Below are 19,670 nucleotides of genomic sequence, written 5' to 3'. Positions count from 1 at the left end.
TTACTATAGATAATAGTCTAAAATAGCTTGTTGCAGTAAATGAAGTTAGTTTGATATCAACACAGAGTAAATGTTTTACTTTTTCAGAGCTGACTCCATTTATGAAGAGATGAAGCAGAGGTATGGAACTCAGGGTTGCTATTTGCTGAAAATAAATTCTCGGGTGTCTAATAGAGGAACAGATGAACAGATACCAGATCCTTGGAGTCAGTACCTTCAGAAAAATACTATCCAGAACCAGGTACTATAGTATTCTAAAAACAGTTTATTAAGTGCATATGAAAGCCTATTTTAGTTGGGTTAAAGTTTTAACTTAGTCTTATGTATGTGTTTCTACAGAATGGACTTCTGACATAGCTGTGACTTTTTGTGAGGGCATAAGATGAGTCCTCTCTAAGAACTATACTCTGTGCTCTGTCAGTAGGACAGTTGACAGTAAGGAGCACTGAAATACTAGACTGTCTGAAATAGACTGACAAGAGCCCTGAAATAAGACTTTGTGCTTTATACACTGACAAGAGGAAGTAACCTCAGAAATATCCTATTCATAGTAACTCTACTTTCTACTTACTTACATCTTCTTCACTCTTTGCTTTTTATTTTCTGGGTCTTCTGTACTTTGTTAAATAGTGTGGGTGTGTTGCTTTGTGGGACTATGTGTGGTTTTTCTTTCGGTCCAATCTGGTCTGTCATCTGCTAAGATTGCAAGTGCTAGTGTGTTCTTGAGTTCAGTTTGCCATAAATGCCTGTATTTTTGGCTTTAGGACCAAAAATATTCCTTCTCAAGTTTGCTTTTGATTGAGCTGCAGTTATAACTACAGCTGATTAAAAGGTTGGTTTGTGAAAGCATAGCTCTTCCCCAAATCTAAGTGACACTGGAAAGTCAAAGCATTTCATATTCTATGAGCTAAAAGAACCAGTAAGTCATGTTCCATCATAGACTGATTAGATCTTTTTTCTGTCCCCTATCAACTGTGCAACATAGATTTTTAACATGGATTTTTTTTTTTTAATTAACATGTGAGAACTTGTTCAGGAACTGCTTTAGGGAGTATATTTTTGCTGCTGTAGGCATTGCTATGTAAGAGCTGGAGTTGCTTGCTTTGGCTGACAGGGATGCTAATTGAGCAAGTGAGAAGGTACTTGCTTAATTTGGTGAATATAACTTTTCATCTTTAGGACAGTTTCTTAAAGCCTCAGAAACTACTTACAGAAATTAATATATATGAACACACATGTTTTTGTAATAATTCAGTTAGCTGTTATTGAAGCTGACAAGTACTGTTTACTGACTTTTGTATGTAATCTAGTAGTCTTAAAATTCTACCTTTTTTCTCTTTTCTGGCAGGATTGCTATGAAGATTATACTGCTGTTTCAAGCAAGAATACTGATCACTTGATATCAGATGGCTTAGACAGTGAAATTAAAGGTATTTTTATAACTTTATCAGAACATTGATGTTACAGAATTTACACAACTGTCTCATGTGTTAGATGTTAATCACTTAGGTGATTTGTTAGGGAATTCAAAGGAATAGTTTTCTAAATGCTTTAAGTGTCCACCAAATAAAATGCTGTGGTACTGAGCTACTGGATAGATGGCAATTGGTAGATATATCCTTAATGAGGTGGCTAATGATGTATTGGGCTCATATTTTGTAAGATAAAGTATATTCTCTGCAAACTCTGGCAGCTAGTAAAAAGTAAGATAGGATTAAATGGTTAATTTTCATAATAATAAGTTTTGGTTTGTGTGCTCTGGTATAACTTGAAACCTGAGCTTCTGGAGGGTTTTTTGTCTTTGTTTTTGGCATTTAGTCTGTAAATGTCAGAGTAGTGACTTAGTTTGTGAGTTGTTTGGAAGCACTTGCCTTGCAACTCAGTTTGTGGATGGGGGAGAGGATAGTAGATGAAATGGAGTGCAAATTTAATGCATGACCTTTTTCAAAGAAATTTTTAAGGTAGCTGTGTAGGATTCAAATGAGGAGCATCATGAAATAGGGAAGAAGTGAGGCACCCTACATTGTCTGGCCTGCCTCCCAGATCCTTCATACCTGACTTGAGAGGCATGCTGAGACCTCTGTATGTAGGAGAACCTGCAGTTGCCTATAAAAGTATCTTTCTAGGGCCTGCAGCCCAGATGTCGTCTTGAGCTGCTGACTGAACTTTGCATACCCAGCTTTATATTTCATGAGTAAAATCCATTAAAGATTTGCTTTCACAGCTCAGCTTTGCTCAGTGTCAGATAGGACAAGTTGATTTTCCTATAGAGAAGAGAAATAATGAATGTGACAACTGTTTAAGTCTCAGAGTGAAGCTGTGTCTCAGCCTGGTTTGGGTAGCTAAATGCAATAATGGTGAGCAGCCCTTCTCACTGAACTGGGAGGACTTTGTAGGAGATTGTTTTATGTCATGATTGCTTGGAAAATGAGATTGGTTTTTTTTTTTTACCATAAAATGTAAGCAGAAGAAAGCGAATGGACCCAATGGCACTATTGTAGTAATTGCTGCATTTCTAACTTTTCTTGAATGTTTTACTTTGATTTTAATGTTTTTTGTAGTTTTCCTTTAATGTTGATATTAGTCAGCGTACTTGAGGATTTTTTGCACTGTGGTTGAGAGCCAAAACCATATATACTTAGCCATGTTTTAGTTCTTGAGATTCCCTGAACTTTCTGAAGAATCTGAGGAGTGATGCAATACTTGGGTATTGCTCAGCATTGATCTGTAGTGCAGAATAATTGGTGAATAGCTTTCCTTAACAGAGTTCTGAGTAAGGAAGGCTTTGAAGGCGGTTAATAAAAATGACCTTTAAAACCCAAAATGTTTAAGTAACTTCATACTTATGGGGGTTTTGGTTTCAATCTTTCAATAGATGGCCTGTCAAATAACTTTAAGACTCACCCCCTTCAACTGGATCATCCCAGTGGCAGCTTGGACAGTGCAGATTACACGAAGGCTGCTACATCGTTGCAGGACTCAAAGAAGTCAAATTCTGGAACGCCTCGTGGTGCTTGTTTAACACTCACAGATCACGATCGAATTAGGCAGTTCATACAGGAATTCACATTCCGGGGACTTCTGCCACACATAGAGAAGACAATTCGGCAACTAAATGATCAGGTCAGTTTACCCTTAAAAACACTTGGTGCCATAATAAGGAAAAACGGTTGGGCATAACTCCAGGTATCCAAAAATCTGTTTGGGCAGTATTTCTTCCTTTGGTGTCTAATGATTCAGTGGTCTGTCTGAAAACTAAGAAAATTTAAGAGAAATAGCTGAAGTTATAATTTTTGCTTAATTTGTCTTTTTTAAAAAAAACAAAACTAGTTTTTATCAACAGCTTCAGTGCAAGGTGGCTTCTTGGTAAAAACCTGTCTGAACTGTTATCAGGGAAATCTGTCCTTGCCCCTAAAATCTTTATATTCTATGCTTTTGAAGGATTCTGGCACAGGGAACAAAATGGACTTTTTGTGTTTTAGCATCAGAATACACAACTAAATTTAAGAAATGTATTTTATCAGTAATCATCTGCAAAGAAAGCTGCATACTTCAGTTGCTATTGACAGAGGAGAAATGCATGGACACTCTGAATCATGCAGCTGTGTTGATCTCAGCATTTTTTGCAGCTGAATATACTTCCCTCAAACTTGGACTTTTTGGAAGTGTGGTAGTTAATATCATGCCCCTGTTTAATCAAGCACATGCAATAAAGTTATTATGATCACAGAGAAGTCCTTTGTTTTACAAGTGTTTCACTTTCATATACTCTTAAATAGCTGCAGAGGTGGATTGACTTACCTTAGTATAATCAAATTACTGTATTTAGCATTAAGACTTGGACCCAAATATTAGTCTCTTATCTGAGCAGTGTATTTTGTTTGAATTGTCTATTCAAGTTATAGTTTTAAGTATGAGGGATTTTGATACTAAGTATCATGTCCAGTAAGGAACATTCACTCTCTGAATTGACTTTTGGGGGTTTGTGTGTGCAGACCATGTTTACACTTGGAAAGTTTTACGAAGAAGCATTTAAAAAAGTGCAAAAGTAAAGTGTAGCAAACAGCCTTGCCCTTAGGAATGCAGTGATAGATTCCTAATCATGCTAAGAAGAGTGAGTTGTTACAATTTTTAAAATTATTTTTCAAAAGATATATAGTTTGCCTGAGATCATGGGAATGGTAATTTCCTTTGGAAATTTCCTTGTTAGTGGAAATTACCTAAAAGAAAAAAAGTTGTGTAACCTTGCTCTTGCACATATGACTTGTACCCTTGACACTTGAAATTGATGTTCACAATGTGGTAATGTTTCATGTGGATGGTGTTGGGGAGAAGATTCTCTCTTAATATGCATTTAGTCTAGATTTTAGGTTGGACTAACACTCAAAATTAGATTTTCCGTTAGATTTCAAATAGATACATTGAATGTTTCAGTTCTTAAGATGATGTCTGCAGTTTACAGCAAGTATAATGAACCTCAGCTGTCTGAAATAAATATATGAATTGCGACTTCTATCTCGGTGTCAGTGATTAATTGTCTAGGAGCGTGCTCCTAGTGATTTTACTATTTTTATTTATTTCTGTTTTATTAGAAACAATTTAGGAAGCTTGGTTTTTTTGTATTAGCTTAACTTAATTACGTCTTGCAACGTAGTGCTCTAATTCAGTGTCTTTTTGCAGTTAATATCTAGGAAAGGCTTGAGTAGATCACTGTTTTCTGCTACTAAAAAATGGTTTAGCGGCAGCAAGGTTCCAGAGAAAAGTATAAACGAACTGAAGAACACTTCTGGTTTGCTGTGAGTATCCTGAGTCCTTATTTTTAGATCTAAAGTGGAAATGGATCTTTTTCTGGGGGGAAGGGAAAACCTGTGTTTATTTCATGGTGTTCTGCAAAGTGAACTAAATCAGCAATGTGGGAAAGACTTTAATTGGAGAAATGAAAAGTACTATACCTTGTGCAGTTTTTTACCTTAAAGCATAGTTTTTTAGTGGATTTATTTCTTTCAAGAGAAATGGGGAGAAATAACAGGTTGTAGCCAGGTGAGCAAGTTTTTTCCTTCTCATACTGCTCTGCTAAGCTCAATTAGTTAATCTTAATGCACAATTTCAGTGATAGTTGCATACTTTATTCAGTATGTTTTACTTCTGGGCTAAGAGGAGTGCTTGCTTTGCTTGTGGATCTTGTGGAACAGTGGATCTTGTTAATCGGAAAGTAGGGTGTAAAACCAAAGTACATGTAGCAGAAAGGAGGAAGCAGCTTCGCTTTTCTTAGCTGTTTTTTGGGTAAGGCTGAAGCAATGCGGTTTTTATTCCTACTTTGTGAATAGATATTAAGATGAGAAAGGATGGCTTTATAGAACATGTCTTGCTCTGTTGATTGAAATGAGGACTTTGAATTTAAATATTTGTATTTATAGATATCCACCAGAAGCACCAGAGCTTCAGATCCGGAAAATGGCAGACTTGTGCTTTTTGGTGCAACACTATGAACTTGCATATAGCTGTTACCATACAGCAAAGAAAGACTTCTTGAATGATCAGGCAATGCTTTATGCAGCTGGAGCACTGGTTGGTATTTCACATAACATAAACATTCTGTGAACCTTTTCTAATAATTTCTAATATTTGTCTGAAGGTAACAAAATGTAATCTCTCCCCTCTCCCTCCAAATTTATAAGGATCTTCCCAAATTTACTGCGTATATTTAGCAAATTCTAAAGTATTTTAAAATCTTATTTTCTACTGTTATGTGAAGGGAATAAAGTTGTGAATAAAAACTGAAGTTAATTCTTAAAATGTGAAATATGGAAAGGAGGAAACCTGGAACACAACCTCCAGAAAAATGAATCTTTAAACTGATAACTCAAAGCCAGATGTAATATAGTTTTATAGAATCTCTTTTAGACTTTGGCCAAATAGTTATTTACCATAAAGTCAAAGACTAGGTCACTATGAATATGGTATTGTACCTATTTTAGGGAGACTTAAAACTTGAGGGGTGTTGTTTGAGTGTGTCACTACTGAATTTCACTGTAAACACATATTATTTCCTCCTGAGATTAAAGAAATTGAATTGATAAAATAATTTTCAACAAGATAAATGTGACTACTGGGAAAAAATAAGAAGCTCATTTTAACAGTTTTCAGAAGCTATGTTTTGTAGACCTTTAGTCTGGTTAACTTGATAAAATTTGAAACTGTACTTCGTAGAGCTATGGAAGCATTCTTGTGCACTGTCCCATCTTGATGTAATACTTTTACATAATTGTATGTTTTTATACTACACAGTTGCTTTGCATTTGAATAATCCAAAAAGTTATTTTAACTTCCTGATGAATTTTTTGCAACCTACTAGTCTTAGTCCTTGCTTTCTGCAGAAGAACTTTGCTATCATATCTTCACCCCATGAGGAAAGAAGTAAAATTTCAGAGTGCATGTTTACTAGAGCTTCCTTGGAAGCTGATAATGTGATTTCATTTAAGCAAAAGTTGGAAAAGAGTACTCATCTTAAATACACAGCAGTGCTACTTTATCAGAAAGATTGCTCCTGCAATAGGAAATTATCTTTTGGATTTGTAAAGCAGTACTGACTCAATGCTTCTGCATAATTTTGGGGGTACTGCCAACTGCAGACACTTCTGTATGTAACTCCTGCTGCTGTCTGGCTAATTACAAGGAGAGCCATAAAGAGACTATTGTATTAAACCTTTCATCAGGTGCAGTGTGTTGAATACACTTCTGTGTGCCAGTAGTTGATTAGATGATCTCGAACTAGTAGCTGTTGAAACGTGTTCTTTTGATGTTTACAATTTGTTGAAAAAACTGCAGTGACAGTGTTGAATTTCTCTTGTAGGAAATGGCAGCAGTATCAGCTTTTCTTCAGCCGGGGGCTCCTAGGCCGTATCCCGCTCATTATATGGAAACAGCAATTCAGACCTATCGAGATATCTGCAAGTATGTGGGTAACTTTTGTACTGATCCAATGAAAGTTGAAAGACCTGGTGGCTTAACTTTCTTCCCCTGCACAGTCATAGTGCCAGATGACATCACAGAATGATGGTAACTTTTCAAAGTGTACGGTATGTTAGGTAATATAGGATGACATGAAAGGAGATCTGTGCTGTTCTTGACAGAGGGCTTTATTAAACTTATATATTGAATTCACATGGTAGACTTTGGTAGTGGGGTGGCTGCAGGGAAGGTTGCTGTGAAAAAACAACTGAAGCTGCCCTTGTGTCAGTCACTTTTCACTCAGCTCCAAAAGAGAACTGCTGCTGCCCAAAGCTGAGCCTGTTGGCAATGCTGGTGTTGCCTCTGAAATATTTAGGAAAGGGTAAAAATAGCTGTGCAGCAGCTGTGAGAAAGGAGTGAGAAAATGAGAGAAACAGTCCTGCAGAAATCAAGGGCTCTTGAGAGGAAGGTGGTGCTTCCCTGCAGTCTGTGGTGAAGACCATGATGAAGCAGATTTTCCACCTGCAGCCCATGGAGGTCCCAATGTCAGAGCAGGTGTATGAACCCTGAAGGTGGCTGTAGTCTGTACAGAGCCTATGCCACAGCAGATTTCTGGCAGGAACTGTGGCCTATGGGGAAACAACAGTGGAACAGTCAGTTCCTGAAGGACTGTACACTGCAGAAAGGATTCATGCTGGAGCAATTCTTGAACTGTATCTGTGGGAGGGACCCCACTCTGTAGCAGGGGAAGAAGATGTGGAGGAAGAAGCAGCAGGGGAGAAATGTTATGAAGTGACCATAACTTCTTTTCTCTGTCCCTCTGCCTTGCTTGGGGGAAGAGGAGGTAGAAGAGTTGGGAGTGAAGTTGAGCTTGGAAAAGGAGTTGTCAGGGAAAAGTGTTTTAGTTCTCTTTTTATTTATCAATATCCTATTCTGACAGTAAATTAACTTAATCTTCCTCCAAACCAAGTCTGGTTTGCCTATGACAGGGGCAGAGAGATCACTCACCAGTTACAATCTCAGCACATGAGGTTTTTAACCTAATCTCCCCGTTTTTTGCTGAGCTGGGGGTGTGATAGAAAAGCTTGGTGGGCACCTGGTACCTACCAAAGTCAACCCAGTACAACGTGGCTCTAGCTGTTGGACTTCTTGTTTATCAGATCACTTTAGTTGGTATTTTTATAAACACATTACTGTCCTCGAAAATGCTCTCTAGCTTTGACTTTCAGAAAGTTCCTGTTATGGTAGGGTATGACACTTATTGTGCAGGGAATGAACTTTCAGATATTTTACTGAAAGAAGGATGGGCAACAGAACCTCAATCTGTCTATGGAGAAAATTAGTAACATTTGAAGTGAAAAGTTTTCTATGGTTTATTTTGATAAATATTAATACATGTATGTTTTTACTTTAGGAACATGGTTCTGGCTGAGCGCTGTGTACTGCTTAGTGCTGAAATCTTAAAAAGTCAAAGTAAATATTCAGAGGCAGCTGCTCTTCTGATTCGTTTAACCAGTGAGGTAAAACTTGGTATATTTTTGCACTCCTACCCTCTCCCTATTTATTTTCTTACCCAAGCACTTCTAGGTTACGTTCTGATTCTTGTCCTACAATATTTTCTAGACAAAGGTAGCAAATGAGCAGGTATAGAGCATGAAGTGAAGAAAACTGTTTACACTGTAAGTGAAGGAACTAGTACAGTTATTCTTTTTCTTTCTAGTCAAGTAACTTGTTTGACTTCTTTAACCATGCTAAATGTGTTATCTTTGGCTTTATAACTAATTTTCTTTGACATCTGCTTAGCTCTTGGATAGTGTATTTCCAGTTTAAGAACTCGTGTGTTAAAAGTATTAGCATGACTTCCCAGAGCCATAATGGATACTCTTCTATATATAATCAAAAGTTCTTTATAGTTTAAGTAAGGCATAGCTCAGCTGTTTTGAACCATTAGGATCTTATTGCATAAGTGGAAGCTGTGATATTAATTGGTGGAAATTAAGCATGGAATTAGCTTCTAACCTAGAAATTGTCTTGCTTGAAAAAGAGCAAAACAAAATGTAATACCAGTAATAGTATGGCATTTCCTTTGTAGCTTAGAGGAAAGTCTAACTGGCAGTTAGTTCTGACTTTGTGGCTAGCTGCACCATGTGTGATGCCTCTGAGACTTTTCTGGGATAGATTGAGCATGGAATAAATGTTCTGTAGCTTCATTCTTGTCCTTTCAATTTAAGTTTGCTACCAACATTTATGAGAGCAGAATATTTAAGCAAAGAATTTTAGTACTATTGGCTCTACACAATCATTTTACAACTTAAAAGTACATGTAGTATGCCTGTGGTGCCTTTTTGTAGTTGCAAGGAAAATCTTCATAGGATACTATGTAGGTGTCCCAGAGTATATTTGTAGTCCAGACACATACTTGGCCATCACTGATAGCATGGAGTTCAACTGTGTTAAAATCAAATAGATCTGTTCTGAGGAGTTAAAACAATATAGCTGTATCTTGACAGGAGAAGAGAATGGGGAAATAATAAGAAATTATACTTTATTAAGAAATTATCCAGGTTCTTGTGATACAAATTCACCAAATTCCATTGCTCCCTTTATTTTTCCTTCATCCTTTTAGAGGTCTTACTTTTTATTTCTAGCCTTAATATCTGCAGGGGGAGGGAAGGGAAAGAGTAGCAGAGTGCTTCAGAGGTAATGGTAAGTGTTAGAAACTGTAGCCTGAGTAACTGCAAAAGCAGAAAATAGTTCTTTTGTCACTCATACTGAAACAGGCTTGTATATAAATCTCTCCATTTGAAAAAAATAGAAACATGATGATATTGAACATTAGACATATATGAGTGAAAAATAGTTCTAGTCTTATTTTTTTTTATGCTCACCTGTGCATATAATGGTTTTATATAAAAGAATCTTCAACCTCACAGTACTATTGCACTTACTGTCCACCTTACCATTAAAACAAGGCCACTGTTATTTTTGCTTGTATTCAACTCTGAGGTCTAATTCTTCTTTTTCTTTTTCAATAGGATTCAGATCTTCGCAGTGCACTCCTGTTGGAGCAGGCAGCCCATTGTTTTATAAACATGAAAAGTCCCATGGTTAGAAAGTTTGCATTTCATATGATATTGGCTGGCCACAGGTTTAGTAAAGCAGGCCAGGTAAGTATTATCTTTCCACATGGACAATATGGCCAGTATTTGATACTTGAAAAACATGTTGAGTATGTCATTAGTCTGGAAAAAGATGCTTGGTTTCTTTAGTGGCAGCAGTATTTAGCTCTTTGATCCTCTGAAAATGACTTCTGCATTGGTCAACTTAGCCTTTTACTTCTGTATTTGAGAAGTAATGCTGAAGATCACGGACTTGAAACTTAAGTGATGTGTCATTTCTGGGTCTCATTTTGTACACAGTAAAATACAAGACTTTTTATTTGAGCAAAAGAGTATTTTTACTCTTAAGAGTGAATTGCAGGAGTTAAGTATTTGTTAAACTTTATTTATTAGAATAATAGCAAAATTTAGATATCTGTTTTTCCCGGTGCCTTAAATATATGTGAGTTTTATTTGAGAGGCAGATACGTGAGCGTATACAAGACAAACTTAAGTGTCTCTTTGTGGCTGCCTAGGCTTTAGCAGTAATTAAACCAATACACATCAAATTGTTTTTACTTCCATTCGCTTTCCTTTGCAGGCAGCTCTCTCTAGCTACGGTAAATAAACTGATAGTCTGTTGGACAGAACATGTGTACTTTGTTTCTGCCTCAGCTGTGGGATGCACTTTCTAAAGATAGCTTGTGCTTGATTCCTGCTGAGGTTGTTATTGCAAAAGAATACAGGAGAACACAGGCATCAAAATTCTGTTTGAAACAAAGCCCAATGGCCTTGGATTTTTTTTCTCCCACTCTGCTCAATCTCAGTTTCATTGTCCTGGTAAGGACCAAAGAAAGTATTGTTGTATACTTGGCTTCTGTGATGTGAAGAATAGTAGGAATTCTTCCTCCCTTTCTTGGTTTTCTTCATGTAGTAGTTTCCCTGTCTTGTTATGACAGTACAGTACAGTACTGACAGCTATTGATCAGAGTTTTTTGCCTGGAAAAGTGCATGCATTTTTGTAAGTTTTGACTTCGTGTGACAGCTCTCTTGTTGTTTATGTCTGATGTTTGTAGAAACTCTGGTTTCCAAGAAATACTTTTTCAGTGTCACAGGAAATGTAGGTTGTTTTTTTCTTTTTCATATCCTTAGAGGCACCAAAATATAAAATACTACTGAAGAGAAGTCAGCCAGGCTGCTTGACTGCATACTATAATAATTTATTTTAAAGTGTCATTAGTATGTGCTGATGTTAAGGATTTACTGTTTGTACTTTGCTGTCATCACCATACCAATTTGAACATATTTTAGATTTTTTTTTTCCCACTACTGCTGTAAATAAGGGACTGCTGTTCCCATTTTTCAGAAGCTGAGACTTATCTATACAGTGAATGTCTGTGCAACTGTTCAATACCTAGATTTGGGACTGAGTGCTCAGGTCCTGATGTATGTGCAGGAAAGGAACTGTGGAGCTGATTGGGAATGGAACATCTATCTCCCAATGGCTCATATGATGGGTAACTTCTTATATGTTCTGTAGGGCTGTGTTTTGTTGGTTTGCTTGGCATGGATTTTGTCCCAGATATGTCTGCTGAGCAACAGATGACTTAGAGTGTCACACTGAAAGTTCAGTTACAGAGTGGAATGAGAAGTGTTAAATCTAGCTTATGTCCTGAGGCTTGGCAGTAGAGCTCTGTCAGCTTTAGCAGTCAGTACTAGAGCAACACAGCTCTGTTTTTGAAAGCAGTCTTGTCTTGTTATTTGCTTTTTAATCTTGCTGCCTGTTACCCTAGTCTTTAAAAACATGAACTTAATCTGGAGGCTAGGCTCCATACTGTAAGAATGAACACTTCTGTGCTTCCATTAGCATCGACCAGGTGCTACAAGGTCTAGTTCTGCAAACATTACACTTAGCAGCGGGGGTGGTAGAAACTACAGTAACTTTTCTGACTTACTGTTCAATCTTCATAATGTTATAATTACAATCAGTGGATAATGGGATTATTTGAGAAATTAACTAGTGTTTTTTCTTGCAGAAAAAACACGCCTTACGTTGCTACTGTCAAGCCATGCAGGTTTACAAGGGGAAAGGCTGGTCTCTTGCAGAAGACCATATTAACTTCACTATTGGCCGTCAGTCCTTTACGCTTCGCCAGCTGGACAATGCTGTCTCTGCCTTCAGGCATATTTTGATCAATGACAGTAAACAACCTCCAGCTCAGCAAGGAGCTTTTTTAAGAGAATATCTTTATGTTTATAAGGTAAATGACTACATTGTCTTTGTTCCTTGAGTAATCAGTAATTTTATTAGCACTGGTTTTCTACTAAGTCATTAAATGATTTTCTGTCTTACCTGCTGTGTCCCAGGGTTGTTTTTTATCTAGTTGATGTGTTAATTTTTTATGTCAGGCTTCAAAAAACCCATATACACTGCATCTCATATATGTAGTAAGTGCACTTTCACTGATTGGTGTTAGTGTCTGTTATTACAACAGTGTATGTTGTAATGTATGTATTTTTATTAAAATGAAGTCTTCTTTTTAAGGTCACAGCTGAATTCCAGGTTATGATAGTTCAGTAGCTTTTTAGAGGAAGTGGATCTGTTTTGTTCAATTTATAATTTTTGAGGCTTTTGATAGTAAATACGTCATAAAGACTAGGTAGCTCTGTCACCCTCCATGTTACAGTGAATTTTATTCTTTAATATGTGTATTTATAGATCGAGTGACTCACTGAGTTGGCTGTAAGTTCATGAGTGATTCTGGATTGCAATATATACCCTATACATTATGGGGTGTTCACTGCTGTTATCACCATGCCAGTTGCTGCCATGTAGATACCTACTGTATTTTAAAGCTTATAAACAGAATTTCTGTGGTGTTTGCTAAGTTATGGTAGACCTTACAAAAGACTGGTGTTTGAGTCTTTTGTCTCAGCTGTGGTGAGAATCTTGTTTGGTGGTGGTGGGGTAGTTAGTGCAGTTTATCAAATTCTGAGTTAGAGTCAAGCTTTGCATCAAATAACGCTTGTAATGCAACCACAACAGGGATTAGAGCGATGGATTAAAATAATTATTCTCCTTTTTCCGTAAAGATTTCACAAACTGTTAATTCTTATTGAATGAAAAAAATTCTCCTTCAGACTGTCAAAATAGTTAACGGAAATTATACCATTTTAAAAGTGCTCCCTGTTCAAACATTGAGTGCTTTTAACTTGACTTCCTTATCGTTCAGCCATTGCTAATGTACAGCGTGGAGATCCATGTATTTGCGTAATGGCATGATGCTGTTTTTTTTCCTCCTTTGCTCCAGAATGCAACCCAGCTATCACCTGATGGTCCCTTGCCACAGCTTCCTTTACCATATATTAACAGCTCAGCAACCCGTGTTTTCTTCGGGCATGATCGAAGACCAGCAGAAGGTTAGAAAATCTTATGTGAACAGATTGAAGTCCCTTATTTGGGGAACCAAAATATATGCAACACTTGATGTTATTTAAAAAAATTCTGTCATTATGTAAAACTAATGTGACGGGGTAACTTCTTAAAAAATATTTTGAAAGAAAAGCTTATACTTGCTAGATGTTTCCAGACTTCCTGTGTAAACACGAAATCCATGTATGTGGTTGTGCTGACTACCACTGTTTTTCATACCTGGAAAGCTTCAATGCAAGTCTGTAATGAACTTCATGAAAGGGATTATTAATGCTTTAGCAAATGCTAGGTGCTAGTGGCAGTGCTAGAAATTAGCAGTTAACTTGCTCTTGGATTAAACGTTTGAAACACTTTGATTCCTGAATGTAAAGAAATTATTACATAAACCATGGCTGTACTGTGGGGCTCTAGTCCATCCTAAAGTAAAAATTATCTGTAACCTGAGTATACCATGTAGCATGCTATAATCTGGGAAGTCCACAATTTCCAAATACAACTATACTCAAATTATTCTCAGTATTGTCTTCCATTGTGTATTTCAAGTTGCCTTGCAATTCACTGTCTTAAATCAATTGTAACATAAAAATGGTAGTGACCTCTAGAACTTGAAATATTTTAAGAATACTTACCAAACCGCCAGAGGAGCCCTGTGTTGCAGCTTTTCTTGTCTTCTAAAACTGCCGTACTCCTACCAGGTGAAAAGCAGGCAGCTACGCACATAAGTCTGGATCAGGAGTATGACTCAGAATCATCACAACAGTGGAAGGAGCTTGAAGAGCAGGTTGTGTCTGTGGTAAATAAAGGAACAATACCTTCAAACTTTCAACCAACACAGTTCTGTTTAAATCGCTACTCGGATAACTCCAAATTTCCGCTTGCTGTGATAGAAGGTAAAGTCAAGATTTTTACGCTTCACTAATAAAGAAATAAAGTGAGTTAGGTAAATTTGTACAGTATTTCCTGTCTTACTGTAGACTTGAACCAACGTTCTTGTGCAAGCTGTTTGCACGTGAATGCTGTGAGATAAGTGAACCTTCAGATTGTGAGGGGGAAAGCCTGTTGTCATTATTTTCTTGCACTTTCTTAATAGAACCAATAACTGTAGAAGTGTCCTTCCGAAACCCTCTCAAAGTTCCACTTCTTTTGACTGACCTTTCATTGCTGTGGAAGTTTCAACCTAAAGACTTCAATGCAAAGCACGATGGAGAAACAAAAGAGCAGGTAAGGAAAGCTTCATTCTTTTTCAACCCAAACCAAATAGCTACAGTTATGGAGTACATATTAAGTATTCAAAATTCTGTAATATGAAAACATTTAAGTGTAAGAATTAAACATTATGGTTTAAGTGTAAATTAAAAAAAAAATTACTTACAAGATTTCATTGCATGTGTACTACGTCTGTTTTGAGTCTCGCTAGCCTTGACCAGCAAAAATGAATTGCAGTGTCAATAGATAAATTATCAAATACCTTTTTCTTATTTGAACTAGTGTGCATAGTGAAATGTGTGTTCTGAAAAACCGCTCATATGACATAGGAACATCTTGGTATCTCAATTAGAAGAAAAATGAAAATGTATTAAAAATGAATGTTTTGAACACTTTAGATGGATAATTTTACTACTGTTTAACTTAATGTTTCAACTAATGCTGCCAAAACCTCTGAGGGACTGTTGTCACATCCATGTTTTAAGGGTTTTAATATGTTCTAATACTGAATATTACAGTAAATTCCTAAATATCTTGTTTTTCTGGCCAAAAGCATTTGGAACATAGTGGTCTCTAAAGGTGCTGTAAGTGCTTACAGAGTTATAAACATGGTTTCATATAACTGAGTCTCAAGGCTTACAATACACTTTCCTTTCTGTTCTGTTCTGAACTGCTACTTTAATGATATGATAAATGCTTCTGTGAATATCAGTGAAATTGACTGGGAATGGTTCCAACTTATAGTGCTAAATCTTAAATTTCTTCTTAATAAATGTTTACTGAGCTCTCAAGCTGCTTTTTTAATTCAGAAATCCTGAGAAGCTGGGCATGCAGCACATGCTTGTCCTAACTGTCCGCAGTTTGAAATTTCTATGCTTTTTTCCCTTGAACACTTTAGGAAAGGTGTTAGAGGTATTATTTATGGCACTTTCTCTGCTTAGGAGTAATAGTATCTAAAAAGCTGTTTCTTCTTTTCAGGGAATGTGTGATGAAGATATGGTAGGGACTGAAGCAATAGCAGAATTTTTAATTAATAGTGAGGAGACAAAAGTGGTAAGTACTGTACCTTGTTTTAAAAATGGTCTTTTCAGTGTTGAACCCTAGAGTGGAATTCAGACTTGTTATGATATGAACTTAATGCTAAACTTACAGAAGGCATGACTGATTCAGAAGTTCCATTACTTCATGTATCTCATCAATGTGTATAAATATCTGAAGGAGGATGTGAGAGGACCAGAGGCAGTGGGCACAAGAGGCACCACCTGAACATCAGAAAACACTTATTTTATTTTTTTAACTGTGATGGTGCGTGAGCACTTGGCACAGGCTGCCCAGAGAGATTGTGAAGTCTCCATCTTTGGAGATGTTAAAAGCCATTTGGCTGAGGTCCTGGGCAGCTGATTCTAGGTTGCCCTGCTTGAGCAGGGAAGTTGGACAAAATAACCTCCAAAGGTCTTTTCTACTTCAACCATTTTATGACTCTGCCTCTGTTAAGCACAATAAAAATTAACTTTTAGGATTTTTTTCCTAATGTAATGAGCATTTCTCAGCTGTGACCTGATTTGGTAAATACTGTGTATGAAATTTTGAATCCAGTAAGTGATATGTAGTTATTGATGCAGTTACATCTGACACACTTGTAAGGTAAATGTAGCTGTGAGTGTGTTTAGCAACTGGACATTTAAATGTAATAATACTTCTTTCTAGTAGCAACAACAACAAAAATTTAACATATCTCCACAGGCAAGACTAAAGCTCTTTCCCCATCAAACAGGGGAGCTACATATTCTGGGAGTCGTTTATAATCTTGGCACTGTTCAAGGTGCTGTGACATTAGATGGAATAGATCCTTCTATTGGATTACAGTCAGGTAAGTGTGTCACTACCTTAAGTTGTGTGTCTCTGGAAGGGCGAGGCATGGCTTCTGCAGTAGAACTAAATTCTAGTGTTTGACTATCATGATGCAAGGCCTTCCATCAAGTAGGGGTGTAGAAATAAGGGAAACAACTGAAATGTGAAAAGAGTGGATTGGCACCTCTAGGAATCCCATGAGGAGGGATGCCAGACCCATACGCTATTGCTCTTTTTAAATCTGTGGAAATTCTGAAACCAGTAAAAAATCTAAATTTAAATATTCCATCTCTGCCATGTTGAATCTGTAACAATATTCATTGACACTCTTGGCATTAATTTTCTTCTGCATCTTTTTGCTTTCTTAACTTTTAACTTCTGTCTAAATTTTACACTGAAGTTCTTTTCATACATTCCCAAATTTAAATTTGGCTGATGTAATTTTATTTTTAGCATCTTGACTTGACTTCTCTTTCCGTTATACTAACATATAAATGGCTTATTAATTGCATGTTACTTGATCTGGTTTTTTGAGTCATTCATCTGAAACTGTCTCTTGCAGGGAAAACTTAGTTTTTAGATGAAATGGGGATTAAAACACATTGGAAATTGTCTGAAAGAAATAATGAAGCTTGTTTATCTACAGACTGTAAACCTTTTCAGTAAAAAACATTTGGAGAGGTGACTGTCTGAAGGAAATAATCCTTTAGGTGACTTCCAGCTTGGTGGAAACTGGGAAAGGATATAAATGCACCATGTCTGCTGCTCCCTGCCCTAGTTGTAGTCAAACTATTGAAGGGCAGAATTAGTCCACAACAGTGGGTGACTGGCTGTTTGAATTTGCAGTAGCCATGTCTGATGTGTGACAGTAAGCTTTGAATAGTTCTTTGTCAGTGATGCTGCTTAAACAATGAGCACTGCATGTGCCAAATAATAGAAAAATCAAAATTACTTTTGAGATTGGGTAGGGAGCTTTGGATCACTTCTCAGAAGAAAAGCCGAGTTACAAAAAAAGAAAAAAAATCAAATGTTTTAAATTTTTTTTCAGGAAAGTTTGTTTCCAATGGGTTATCTGTACGAGGAAGACAAGATTTAGAAATCCAAGGGCCTCGACTTAATAACACAAAAGAGGAAAAAACATCAATTAAATATGGACCCGATCGACGTTTAGATCCCATTATCACAGAGGAAATGCCTTTGTTGGAGGTGTGTAGCTACTTTCTATTGACAGTTTTGAGAAAATAGCTGAATGCAGAGTTTATAAATGTAATTCTAACAGTGAAGTCTTGGACTTAATTAATGCCTAAATCTTTCCAGGTAATTTTTGAGCTGTCAGTGATGAACTTGTGTGGGCTTTTCCCAAGTGAAACTTGAAGCCTCAAAGTTAACATCCTTCTGAAACTGCTATATTCTGTTTAGAATTTTAGTTGGCAACAGCTTTTGTAGCCAGATTTTGAGGTGAGGGGGGAATGGGCAAAGAAGCTTTTTTTCTATTTGCTTGCCATTCATCTAGAATATTTATTCCAGTTGGTTAATTAAAACACAGTGCATTTCCTTACTGGGGTTATGAAAGTGATCTGACTAAGTGGTTAATGACAACACCTTACGGAGTTGGAGAGTTCAGCTAGCCAGAACCTACAGTGATCATCTAGTCCAGCTGCCTGACCAAGTTACACTATGTTAAGGGCATTGTCCAAACTGACAGGCTTGGGGCATTGACTACCTCAGAAACCTGTTCCAGTGTTTGACCACCCTCTTGGTAAAGAAATGCATCGTAAAGTCCAGTTTGAATGTCCCCTGGTGCAGCTTTGAGCCATTCCCATGTGCCCTGTCACTGGATTTCAAGGAGAAGAGATCAGTGCCTCCCTCTCCACCTCCCCTCTTTGGGAAGCTCTAGGCAGTAGTATAGTTTGAATGTGTTGGTGGTTGTTTCTTGGGGTACTCATAACTTGGCTCAGTGTTCAGGCTTTTATTTTCTCCTTTTCTCTCCCATACAGGTATTCTTTATAAATTTTCCTACAGGGCTTCTCTGTGGAGAAATCAGAAAAGCATATGTAGAATTTGTGAACGTAAGCAAGTGTCCTCTTACTGCGCTGAAGGTTGTGTCCAAGCACCCAGAATTTTTCACTTTTGGTGGAAATACTGCTGTTCTAACGCCACTCAGTCCTTCAGCTTCTGAGAACTGCAGTGCTTACAAGACTGTTGTGACAGATCCTACCTCTGTGCGAACAGCACTGCTGTCTTCAGCTTCTTCTGCAGACTTTGGGGTTGGCACAGGAGGTTCACCTGAAGTAATACAGGTTCCACTTCCTGATGCTGTTCTTCTTCCTGGGGCTTCAGTGCAGCTGCCAATGTGGTTACGGGGACCAGATGAAGAAGGTGTTCATGAAATTAACTTCTTGTTTTACTATGAAAGTATTAAAAGACACTCAAAAATGTGGTAAGTTTTTTTTTTTTTTAACCTACCTTTTTTTGTCATACTTATTAGACACATTATAAACATTGTAACCATAGAAGTAAAACTTCATGAATTCTCACCATTGTTGCAATGATGTAAAAATGGCCAGTTATCTGCTATTCTAAGCAATGTTTTTTCTACTCTATGGTCTAATATCCATATGAAATTATGTAGCCTACACTGCTTCCATTGGAGTAGTAATTATTAAAATATAATAGAAGGAAGGGTTAATGGAATTCTGTTAATACAAACCTTGTTTGTATTTAGTTTCTCTGCAAGCACATCTTTCTGAGGCACAGGGTGAAAAATCACGACTTAAATTGTTTCTGCATGTTATGAAACAAAATCTTGTCTACTTTGAATAAAAGATTTCGTTCTTAGTTAAAATGTGGTTAGTAATTGTATTGTGATGAAAGTTATTCTCTCTGGAGGTGTTAAATACCAAGTTTGACATGTATAGTCTTCATCTTGACAGAGTGGATAGTCAAGTTTGACACCACAAGCTAACAATTAGTGCTTTTTTTGAAATGTACTTGAAAAGGTAGCAAGTTGAGTTTTTATGTCCTACCTGTGTCTGAGGCTAAGGAGGTAGCTTTTTAGAGAAACATGTTCTTCAAAGGCCTTTGAAGAAGTAGTGCAGGCTATGAGGAGTGAACCTGGTGGTGTGGTTTAA

At 37.0% G+C, this 19,670-nt stretch overlaps 1 protein-coding gene across 4 annotated transcripts in view; it reads left to right on the top strand.

Moving 5' to 3' along the window:
• TRAPPC8 (trafficking protein particle complex subunit 8) overlaps positions 1–19,670 on the top strand; it is a 51,502-nt gene that overhangs the window by 13,366 nt on the left and 18,466 nt on the right. For all 4 annotated transcript variants that reach the window (XM_051774697.1, XM_051774689.1, XM_051774682.1 and 1 more), the window contains 16 exons: positions 88–241; positions 1,349–1,430; positions 2,876–3,123; positions 4,681–4,796; positions 5,418–5,568; positions 6,854–6,954; positions 8,366–8,471; positions 9,987–10,118; positions 12,086–12,310; positions 13,361–13,469; positions 14,178–14,372; positions 14,573–14,703; positions 15,667–15,741; positions 16,432–16,558; positions 17,588–17,745; positions 18,537–18,979. In XM_051774697.1, coding sequence (XP_051630657.1) covers positions 88–241; positions 1,349–1,430; positions 2,876–3,123; positions 4,681–4,796; positions 5,418–5,568; positions 6,854–6,954; positions 8,366–8,471; positions 9,987–10,118; positions 12,086–12,310; positions 13,361–13,469; positions 14,178–14,372; positions 14,573–14,703; positions 15,667–15,741; positions 16,432–16,558; positions 17,588–17,745; positions 18,537–18,979 — 2,553 coding nt within the window. The remainder of the gene's footprint in view (positions 1–87; positions 242–1,348; positions 1,431–2,875; positions 3,124–4,680; positions 4,797–5,417; positions 5,569–6,853; positions 6,955–8,365; positions 8,472–9,986; positions 10,119–12,085; positions 12,311–13,360; positions 13,470–14,177; positions 14,373–14,572; positions 14,704–15,666; positions 15,742–16,431; positions 16,559–17,587; positions 17,746–18,536; positions 18,980–19,670) is intronic.

This window comes from Manacus candei, unplaced genomic scaffold, assembly GCF_025592945.1.
Source record: "Manacus candei isolate 608988 ecotype Guabito, Panama unplaced genomic scaffold, ASM2559294v1 h1tg000008l, whole genome shotgun sequence".
Taxonomy (NCBI): Eukaryota; Metazoa; Chordata; class Aves; order Passeriformes; family Pipridae; genus Manacus; species Manacus candei.
This window is presented reverse-complemented; position numbering and strand designations above follow the sequence as displayed.